Source organism: Helicoverpa armigera, chromosome 15 (assembly GCF_030705265.1).
Source record: "Helicoverpa armigera isolate CAAS_96S chromosome 15, ASM3070526v1, whole genome shotgun sequence".
Taxonomy (NCBI): domain Eukaryota; kingdom Metazoa; phylum Arthropoda; class Insecta; order Lepidoptera; family Noctuidae; genus Helicoverpa; species Helicoverpa armigera.
In genome coordinates this window covers 7,522,911-7,534,969 of record NC_087134.1, presented here as the reverse complement: position 1 = coordinate 7,534,969, position 12,059 = coordinate 7,522,911, and the positions used below count along the sequence as shown (strand labels likewise).

The following is a 12,059-nucleotide window of genomic DNA, read 5'->3' as shown; positions in this document are numbered from 1 at the left end:
CAAACGAACAAAAGGTGTACGAACTTATACAAATCATCTTCTTGGACTAATCCCATTTCTTTATATGGGATAGGTGTAGCCTGTCTTTATCCATACTCCTCAGTCTGATGTCATCACACGAGTAACGTACCATGCACGGTCAGTTCATAAAAAAATCTAAATCAAAATCAGGCGTAAAATATATTCATATCAAACCTACTGACAGCCGTCACAGAAAGTAGGTGAATACTGTCATTTAGCAACAGCAGATAAAGCAGTATCGAGTCTACGCTAATTAATGAGTGCTATGGTCTCATGGTAGGGCGGAGTACCAGCTCCGAGAGAACGGCAACAATTCATTCACAATGTTGATACATCCGTCGTAGGGTAGTGCTCGACTCGTGCCAGTGAAGATAATCATATTTAGGTACTTTTTTAATTAAAAGAGGTGCTACACTTTTTTGAAGACGGTTTAGTGCAAGTGTGTGGATGATCTTCCGAAAATGTGGAGCTTGGTGATATTTTGTGAGTATTTTTTATGGCTATTTATTGAGTAAGTAGCTCATCAACCAAAGAAATGATGAATGGATTCTGTGAGAGACGACGGCTGCAAGGAGTAGGTATTCATATGATAAGATGGGATTTGATAAGATAAGAAGGGATCGGAGAAGAGGACGTGCAGTGAGGAAATTGGGATTGGGCCGGCAGGGGAATGATGATACTGGACTAGTCGTTTCCCGCCTTTTTTGTTCAGGGGAAAATCATCAACTTTCTCCTCCTGTTGTGGGTAAAGCAGAAGGGGGTGCCAGTTTAAACCCACCCATGTTCTTTCCTGGAGCCCTTCGTATTGCAGGGCCGCGGTTATTGTTACGAATAATCCCAAAATTTCTCAAGTTTTAGTTTCTGACAATAAGAAGAATATATAATCAAACACATTAATAATAGTCCAACTTTATACTAATAAGAAGATTGTATTAATTACTAATCAAATAACAAATTCGTAAAAGCAGAGAAAACAAACTTAGCTGCTAATATTTCTGACGCGTAAAATTTAATTAAAACTTGGTGTTATCTCATGCAATGCATCTTAAAAGTTCTTATTTATGACCTTAGCATGGCCCATAAGCGGATAAGCGCGGTTGTATGATCATATTAAACTTTGTAAGTAGTAAAATATTCTCGTTGCCTTAAAAATAACCGAAGCGACAACAAGCTTACTAGGTCAATTAAAATTTAAATACCCAAATTAAAAAAGAAGCAGAATCAATACAAATTACTACATACATGGGTACTTAATCCTACTTATATCCTACTTCCTACTTATATTATAAATGTGAAAGTTTGTGAGAATGTATTGATGTATGTATGTATGTTATTCAATCACGCAAAAACAGCTGCACCTATTTGATTGAATTTTGGTATGTAGATAGGTGATACCCTGGATTAACACATAGGCTCCTTTTTATCAACACACCACGCGGGCGAAGCCGCTGGCGGAAGCTAGTTACTAATACTTCATCCACAAAACGCGGAGGGCCAGAAAAAAACTTCTTATGTGTCAAAAACTGACGAATGACCACAATAGCGCACACCATATAGTGACGTAGATTAACTACCATGACTTCTACCAAAGTTCTAAAAACGCCATAAAATTTTGCCATAACCAACAAACCCATTATGACGCAACCCTATTCATAAACAAACGGCCATTTCTAAACTATGCCGAAGAAATTCAAATCGCGGCCCAATATGTCACTCGTTACGTAAATAGACCTTTGTAGTTTATTAATAGGCGGCATAAGTCGTTAAATCTGTTGATAAAAGACGCCTATCTCATTAATAAATACATTTATAATTTTAAAACGTGTTTATTTGGACGACTGATGGACATGTCACCACCTGGTTTTGTAGCATACTTTTTTAATTTCCCGAGATGTGACGTCATCAACCCGTTGTATGTCGGAGCGCAGATCTATATGACACGAGACACAATTGATTTTCTATTGTCTTAAAATTACCGAAGTAGTATCAGTTAATGCCCGGTTATTGAGTTATCGGTGATTTATATGTTCAGGCACATAAAACCGATAAGGGTGCTTAGAAACCAGCAATTGGTACACATAACTAATTCAGCGCTGTACCCTAGAGCCCTAGAGAGGCCCTAGAGTGCATAGTAAAATTCCACAGTCCACAGCACCAGGAATGGGAAATGAAATAACAAAACTAAAGTTAAGTTATTTATATAGAACAGCTATTATTACATTACGCTATATTATTACATTAGAAACACAAGAGAAGATCGTAATTTTTATTCAAGAACCTAAGTGAAATTATAGAATCCAAAATTTTTAACAATCCGTAAATAAATGCCTTCGATTCACCTACTTTTATTTGCAATTCGATTTGACCATTATTTTTTATCGTGAGTAATTTCGCTTGCATTAAAAGTGACTTTAGTGCTCAGACGCAACGATTAAATTTTACGGTAATTTAAACTCTAGGCCTAGCTTTTGAGACGATAAACTAGTAGCTGAGTTATTTGATCAATCTTAGATGTTACTTAATCAGCTGAATTAATTTGGAAAGCCAAAGAAGTTTTTGAGTTGGAACTTAATAGCCTCATTATCAGAGTTATTGTACTCAATTAGTTAGTCTGTCTAAAATCAGGGGATGCAGTAATAGGGAATAGTTATCTGTTAATTAAGTTCTCATGTTAGGCCATGGGGCGCCCTGGCAATTAATTCTTGGGCACGAGCTATGCCTCATACAGAGGAGAATAAGAAGATCCACTCTGCGTAGATGTCTGTTGTTTTGTGGGATATTTGTAATCATTAAAATGACTCCCCTATATATTTATAACGCCATACTTAATTCTTCTTTTATAGGTACTTCCTTGTGAACTTCCTTTATTACGCCCCCTATATACTCCCTTATATACCTACGTCATCGCCTACGCATCGGAGAGCACGTTAATGTCGGTCCTGCGCCTGTTCTCTCTCCGGTCGTGTCGGATTGCCGTCCCATCGGGCTATGAGAGTAAAGAATTAGTGAGTGCACCTGTGTCTGCGCAAATGCTTGTGCACTATAATATGTCCTGCGCAGCTGGCTGATCTCGTTAGTGTTTAGGTACTCCTGAAAAAATCCATAGCCCAAGGTTCAGTCGAGTCTTAGTTCAAATTCCACCTTCTGCCATTTCCCAGGTCACTGTCATCATGTGGCCAGTAATTCAATAACTGTGTATTCGTGTTATCTGACAGTTATGGCTGAACCTCATACATGATGCACCACAGACAAATGAATGGTTGGCGGGAAATGGATCGCCCGCCATCCTGTGTCGGATTGTGGCCGCTTTTGTTTTCAATTATGTTCGTTGGTTGAGAATTTTGATGAAAACCTAGTTAGTGCAGTTTGGGGATATGAGTATGAGCGAATGGTTTATTGCTAGATTATGCAGTGCCGATGAATCTATTAGCCATTGATGGTTTCGGCTACAGAATTTCGCATACCACGTAGGTGCTGCAAATGGGGAAAACGGTTACAAAGGTTAAAGGTTACCTACACTTTATACATTGAATGAAGTAGGTACTTAGATCATAATAGTAAAATCAAAACTAAACCACTCTAATTTACGTTATGTCCAAGTCCAAATAATAATGTAGCCTAGTACCTATGTTATAGTTTATTGAGAAAATCGCTAAGTAGAATGTAATTATCGAATAATTTGTTTTCGGGTAGGTCATACCTGTAGTTTACAGTCGTCATCATGTCACTCTCTAATTCACGTCATCATCCTCCGAGCCTTATTCCAAGTCGTCAATATGTATTTCTTTTTAATAGTAAAAGTACCTAAATTAATAAAAATATTTTCCATCAACGCAAAATGAAAATGGAGCAGAATAAAGATGATAAATTGATTGCATCTCACGATGGGCGCTCGTGTCCACTCATTATCAACTCCAATATTTACTCCCTGATTCACATCGCAAACGATCTGATGGTAGATTGAATCATATGGAGTTACGCCCGTATTATTGAGATATAACTTGCGAGAGAGTGATAATTGTTGATTAATATCATATCTTCCAACAATTAAATGGATTTACTGCGAACTGCAATAATTTATCCATACATTATTTTGTGATTGGAGACCCAATTTTGACATTAGCTTCATATAAATTATGTCAAACAAACAATCTCCAAACGTGAAACATCGGATGGGTCGGGTATTGTAACCTATCTTTGATGATACAGTATTTACTTCGATAGCTATCCAAAATGAATGAATGATCCTTAAAAGTCGCACATTATTTTAATGCGCTGTTTTCTCTGATCTACATTATTGACATAATCCTCAGCAAAAAGTTGTTTGTCCAAATTCCAAAACTAACAAGAAACAGCCAAAAGAATTTTCTCATAACACACTTAACTTCCGTCACTCCTTAAATTAGTCCGTATAGCTAATGATTGCCTAATATCAATAATATTGACAACTTTCTACTAAAAGAATGCATCGGCTAGGCCTACCAGACTTACAAACAATTTATTATTAATATATTCCTAAACTCATTCAATAGGCTGTGACATAATATGCCTTTGCCTAATGACATATTCTTTTCGTGTGACAGATGAATATTTGCATTTAAATCTACTCTATGGGAACTTGTAGACGTAACGTTTTTTTATTAATTTATTATGATTAATGAATTGTGTAAGCTAATTGATAAGATAAACCTCGATGAATGATATTGCAGATTGGATTGAATTTTTACGATTATAAATCACGACTATGCTTGTCATTAAATGTCGCGTTTGAATAATGTTTATTGCTAGCTTAATATCTACAGTTGCTACTTTTAAAGTCTAATGATCATCCTGCAATACCTACAATTAATTTTTTAACAACTTTTGCTTGTGACAAAAATATCTACTCAATAAAAGCTGCCAATCAACTGTATCAACGAAACAAATTATCGAATACAAACAAACATGTGAAAAATATGGCGATCATTGAAGCATTGATCCATGCCATCACCCTTTGAAAAGGCAATTTCAATAAAAGCCGGCTCTCTCAAATAGTTTTGATTGGTTGCCGGACATAAGCCAATCCATCCAATTGCTAAACCCGAGTGTTCAATATTCGTTTTTAGGGATCCGTACCTCCACGAAGTATAATGTAGAAACCTTTTTAAGTATTACAGAGTTTATGTTAGCGCGTGAGCATGGTTGATCCCATAGACTACTAGAGCTTTGGTTTTCCGTTTTTGATGCTGAAAAGAGGTTGCCTTAAAAATGTCGGTACCAATTTCAATTTTCTATTTCTAGTTATAGTGGTGTATCTGTTGCTAGATATCCTTGAACTAATGCACTGAGTTAAAGTAAAATGCAGTCTTAAATTTATAGAATAAAAAAACTCGAGAGTACGGAATCCCAAGTCCGTTTGCAACAAGCTCGTGACCAGTCTTTGTAATGTCAAACAAAAGCAAAGCGATCCATCAAAGTCGGGTCGAAGTTCCAGCTTCGTAATTAAGATGTGCTCCGAGTTTTTGTTGATGTTTCCAAGTCAATTTTGTGGCTGTATTAGGTACAGATAGCAGCTTTGTAGGTACGTTTTTACGACCACCAAAAGATTTAATCTTGTTAGGGATCCTTTAGTATACCTACCTATAATGTAGGTACACGAGAAGAAGAATGTAGGTACATAATCTTAATGACTGAAGTTTCACTGATGGATAAGTAGATACCTAGACGTAAACAAACTTAAGAATGTTGCTGCCCAAAGGATATGTCGCTGAATAGAGTAGGTATCTCGTTCAGATTCTAGCGTAGGTACTCAGAAATGCAAAATACAATTGATACTTACTTACAGCGATGCTCTTTCCTTCCTTTGAACAACTTTTCTTTGAAACGTCTTTAAAGGATAGGATACACTACTCAAACGTAGATCTCCTAAACGTAGATATCTAGTACCTACTACCGATACCTACCACTAATGTGTAGGTAAATGTCCGTAAATATATTTTTGCAATTCAAAACGAATAAGTAGATAAATATTATTTTTTATAGAATTTTAAAAGATCCTTGAATTCATTGACTCTTAGAAACAGCTTTTTCAGTGATTATGCCTAAATGACAAAATATAATTTAAAATACCTAAGATAATAAATATACTGCAATTTGAAAAATGAGATACGTCTCTAAGAAACTATTCGTAGCAGAATTGGATAAGAAGTAGAGCACTAATCGCTACGTGTTCGTAGGAACGGGTCATCAGTTAGGATTCCCCGCACATAAAGCTCTTGATTTTCTTCCATCTTTCTTTTAGTCTTCTTCATTATTTTTACTTATAGTATTTTTCCTAGAAGTGGTACCTAATAACATTTTTTGAAACGCTATGGTATATTTCCAGCCTGTGCTTTGATTCATATCAGGTTATACTTGCTGCTATGATTCGACCAATCAACATAGCTTTACCAGCACATTGTGCCCTCGATGGCCTTGTAACAATATCCTACCACACCGTGTGACATACGTCAACGAGGTTTTTGCGTCCAGATTACACTAGCCAGCAAAAACTATGAGAACTGTCTCCATAGTAGTTTGCGAAACAATTGCCGAAGAAACCGTATGGAGTGAGCTGAGAATGGTTCGCGAGACGTTTAATTAAATATACTTAATTAGCTGGGTGATTCTACTTATGAAATTGGAGACTAAAAAACTCGAACTCCTTGTGATAATATAGAAAATGTGTGGAGGCACATATGAGACATTAACAACGGATTGTTTTTCGTAGATATTAGATACCTACCAGTAAGTTGTCAATGCTTGTTTACTTTTGTGTGGCTGATCAAATTTAGAGTTACAAAAACTTTTTAATCTTAGGTACAAACTTGTTGAAAGTTGTGATGGTGTTAGATACCTAATTACTTAAGAATGATCAAACTTAAGAACACTTTTCTGATTACCTACTGCAAAACAATATAGCAACATTTAAAACGAAACCATTTGTTCCTAGCACATTCGTTTCTTGCTTTCAGCATTTTTCTGCTTCGTTCATTAGCGAGTACATCTGACACGGCCATCTCTGGTTACCAGAGACTCTGTTCTCTAGAGAGAATTTATTCCGACGGGTTCGCCTCGGAAACACTTAACTAAATTGAGTTTCAAAGTAAGGGATCGCTATAAAACATAACAGTGCAGCTATCGCGAAACAATCAGTGCTGTTTTTCAATTCAATTTCCATTTGTTTTTGGTTTTTTGTCTGCTGCGGTTGCGGTTGATAGGTGCAGTAAACGAATAAATCAGCAGATGGATGTTGCAGAGTAAAAACTTAGAGACTAGTTATTTATCTGCAGAATATATTTTTAAATTAAAAGTTCTGGACGGTGTGGTGGAAATACCTTAGATGTAATGTAGGTTTGCGTGGCTGGGTCCTGTTTTTTGCAAAGTAAGATACATACCTACTACTCTAAAAATATTTCAAAGATTAAAAGACACATAATTGCTAACGATAAATCTATGTACTTCAATAGCAATGTCGAAGGTGTCCCTATTAGGTTCCTGCCTATGTCCAATTTTTATTATTTTAAATTCTTATGTTACGAAATAAGGTAAGCTTAGTGGTGAATAAGATGGCCAGTTCTGTAAAGATGCAAAGCCAATTAAAATAGTCTACTGTAGTCATTTTGCGAACGCTTGCTTAATTAATTAATCGTTTCCATTCGCCTCTTCAGATTTAGTGTCGACTTCAGTATTGGTAACTCGATTTCTTTTTGATTGTTAACTTTATTTCTTTTGAAAGTTCAGTGCGAAACGTATTGTCTAATCCTATCTATTATAAACTTCCTAATATTAAGGACGGATAAAAATCTCCTTCTTTGCAATCATTCACACGAAAGGGATTATATTAATGATTGAATATTTGAATGTTTCCAGTATGCCTCACCATTTCATGGGTAGAAGCCCAGAATGGTCGAGGGCCGCAGCATCAAGACCACAACGGTCACGGGTGGGATATCCGGCTGGCAGTTCCAGGGGAACCCGGCAGTGATTATCCTACCCTGGGCGCTATACCCAGGACATCCTTCTCTTGCGCGGGAAGAGACCCAGGTAATATCCAAGTCTTAGTTAACTACAAAAGTACTGACACCTGCATATACTTTGTTTGTACATGTTCCTAAACACATTTTTTCTCAATTTCAGGATATTATGCAGACATAGAAACAAATTGTCAAGTCTTCCGAGTCTGCACAGTAGGATCAACCTACGGCTTCCAGTCGTTCCTCTGTCCAAATGGAACTTTGTTCAACCAAGCGGTGTTCGTCTGCGACTGGTGGATGAACGTCGACTGCCAAAACTCTCAACAGTACATAAACAACAACAACGAGCAATTTGAAAATCTACGATTAGGTCCACAACTCATGAAGGATATTAAGAAAATGCTCACTCACCCAATGCGTAACCCCTACGATAAGAGTGCGATGAAGAGTAATCTCATTGTAATGCAGGAATACAAGCCACCATTCGGTCAGCTGTTCCCGAATGGAGCCCTATTAGCAGGACCTGAACGAGCTCCAAACAATGTTTATTTTCCAGCGAAACAAATCCAGAACCAGAACCTAGTTCAAGGAAATCCAAATGATTACTCGTTCTCAGCATCAACACCTGACCCCAGATATATTCCTGCACCAATCAACACTAACTTTTTGCCGTTGCAAAGAGATGCAGAAGTGTTCCAAAGACAGCGACAAAATGGACAGTACAATGCAGTAAATAATAATGGTATCCAAAACGCTAGAGTGCAAACAACTCAGACATCACAGACTGGAAACCTTATTTCTAACGGGCATGCAGGCAGATTTACTCAAAATGGAAATTCAAATTCTGTTAACACAAATAATTACCCCCAAATACAGAATCCACGACCGACACAGATATCTAATAGTTTTTCACAGAGACAAACAAGTTCTGTAAGCAACTCTCAATCAAACAATGTACAAAATACACAGAGAGCGCCGAATACAAAGCAACGTGCACAGTACTCAGAACCCAGAAGATTACCTCAAACAAACAATGAAGCTTCCTTTTCTAAATCACAGAACTACGTAAACAATAATAATCAAGATAAACAAGCATACACATACAGTACTCCAGCATCCAATATACAACAATATCCAAATAATTTAAACAATCCAGCAGGTAGAGAACTCAAACAAAATTTGGTAAGTACAATTAAAGAGATTCCATCAACAGTTATAACAAAGACATTAACGTATAGCAGGTTAGTGCAGGAGCCAAAAGTAGGTAAACCAAAATCTAGAATTACAGTCAAAACTTGGATTGTTAAACCAACTAAATCCGCTAGACTAATAGTGGAGCCCACGCCTTACACTTACGCAAGACCCTCACCCGCCTCTCTATCCACCCCATCACCTACAGCAAGACTTATTGAAGAAAATACACCTTACGTGTACGAAAAACCGACAACATCTCAAACTGAAAAGATAATCTCACCAGAACCAGAATCTGGATCAGATTCTGAGGAGCCCTATTCTTACCCAAAGCCTACCCCTGCTGCTAAGCAAATTGAAACCACTGAAATTCAAACAACGCGTATCTTTATCGCACCTACCACTATTCCTACTCGTCCAACATATTCAGGGCGATTAAGTTCCCCACAAACGTCTCCGCTTCCCACGAAAGCATCTCGACTTTACCTTACCCCATCTCCATTTACTTCAACAGCTAGATTCTATCTACCACCACCTCGGAACCCCACAACACTGCCACGGTTGTATTTACCTTCAGACGATGTACCACAACCCGTATACTATCAAAGTTCTCAGCTAAGAGCTGCCCCGACCTTGCCTACCACTACTCGCGTAACATTCACTGAAAACTTTAATCAACCATCGTTTTCTGTCCGAAAACCATCCCAAATGAATGTCAACCAGGAAAATTTAACATTTGCTGATATACTAACTAAAGAAAAACTCGACATAACAGTGAATGACATAGTAAAAGATACAGACAATATTCTGAAAACTGCCTCTCCTCCACAATACGTTCAATATCGTAAAGAATTTAAATCTATCGATTATTCAGATAATAATAACTACATAGCACGGACAACTACTGATAGTGGGGAAAGTTTAACATCTCAAGTTCCAATACAAACTCCAACAGTATCTTCCAAAAGTTCACGAATTATAGCTACACCCGCAACAAGCTTACAACCTCCCAATGAAAACTTTATTTACCAAAATAGTAACAAGCTTTCTAATTTGCCTTTCTTCAAGGAAACTGGCATTCCAAATACGATAGAGCGCACGGTTTCAATAAAAATAACTATTCCCGAAAGAATTGCTGCCTACCTTTTCAAGAATCGAAGCGACCCCACCTATGATAAACTAGAAATATTGAATACTGGAAGTAGCAACTACTTGGTTATGAGTGACAACTTTTTGAACAATAGAAATGCATTCAATTTTATTCCTATCGCTAAGCTAATCGGCGGTCAAAACTCAAATAATATTTCTGATTCACAGGCGCTCGTGTACTCATTCTTGACTGATTCCATCAACGTAGCGAGAGAATACAACAACATTGCACAACAAGAGATACTGACGTCTACAGCAGCACCTACTCCAGCACAGTTTCAGAATCTAAACAACGACAAACTGTCACAAATTACGAACCAGATATCATCGCTTACATCGTCACAATATACTAGTAACGATCCAAACAGTTTTGTTAACAGTGCAAATATTCCTAAACAAAAACCTAACATTAATCAACTTATTCAATTTACAGGCAATGCAAAGTACACTGATGATCGAAACCAGGGTCAACAGATACAAACAAATCAATTCACTCCTTCACAACAAACACAAGGTGAATTTTACTCATCACGATATCAAATACCCAATACTCAACAAAATGTTCTTAATAGTCAAAACCAGTTGTACAGTGGTCAATTATATCAATGGTCTGTTCCAGATGTAACTAGTCAGATTTACAACCGCCCGAGTCCAGCAAACTTCATCAATCCCAGCAACATTCAACAACAATCTACACCAATGTTCACTTTACAACGAAACACTAATCAAAACAACGCAATGGACAATTTTAAGCAATCCAATCCTCAATTTGAAGTTGTGAAAGCAGATACTGTTGATTTGAACCCAGCTAAACTGCAACTTGAATCTCCTAATGGAGTTGAACAGTTCACTAGTCAAGAAGCTCTCAATAATTTGATCAATAGCCAAAGTGGAATATCAGCACAGCTAGAAGATAAAATAGTAGGCACTATACCTCATCCATTAGAAGAAAACAAACTGCTCACATACAAGAAGGATCAATCATACTACCTTTACACTAAATTGGAAGACAACACGATCGATCAAAATTCTCAAACAAACCAGCAGACTAACACGAACACTCAACAAAACGCGAAATTGATCCAAACTAATGGCAACAATATGCCAAATGTAGTTTCATTCCAACTTATACCTTCAGTGAGTTACGAATTAGAAGACGAGAAAGATAAACAAGAGATTTTAAGTGCTTTCCAAATAGATGAGTTCGGCGCTCCCAGAGACGTAACGAGACCGCAGAACGAAGCAAACAAAAATCAAGGACAGCAAATTATGACGTCTAGAATAGATTATGCAGTGGAGCACCCAAGCACACCTACACAAAATGAACAGTACAGAATAAACCCGTTGTATTCTGGACCATCTTCGTACACTGCTCCACAGTCGTCAGTGGGTAGCCTAGGGTCCAGACAAGTAGTACAAAATAATTTCAACTCTAGACTAGAAGACTTTGGTAGCAATAATAGTAACGGCTACCCCAAAGATAGGCCTGCGCGACAATTCTTTTCTTGAAATATTAAAAGTAGATAGAATTACAATATCCTTTGCCAAGTTAAATAATTTAACTAATATTGCATAAATTGATGTAAATAAAATAAAAATATACTTAGTGTAATTTATGTATAAATAGAGATAAGTAAACTTTATTTTATTGAGACATGACTGCAACCAAAAATGAGACATTACAAAAATTACTACTAAGTGAAA

The 12,059-nt window shown here is 37.0% G+C and overlaps 1 protein-coding gene across 1 annotated transcript; it reads left to right on the top strand.

Annotated features, from left to right (window-relative positions):
- The first annotated feature begins 309 nt into the window (after positions 1 to 309).
- On the top strand, positions 310 to 12,059 carry LOC110378341 (putative uncharacterized protein DDB_G0286901). The gene is made up of 6 exons (XM_021337555.3): positions 310 to 504; positions 7,912 to 8,085; positions 8,179 to 9,197; positions 10,524 to 10,707; positions 10,789 to 10,869; positions 10,975 to 12,059. The coding sequence occupies exons 1-6, from the start codon at positions 483 to 485 to the stop codon at positions 11,862 to 11,864; spliced, it is 2,370 nt and encodes a 789-aa protein (XP_021193230.3). The 5' UTR covers positions 310 to 482; the 3' UTR covers positions 11,865 to 12,059.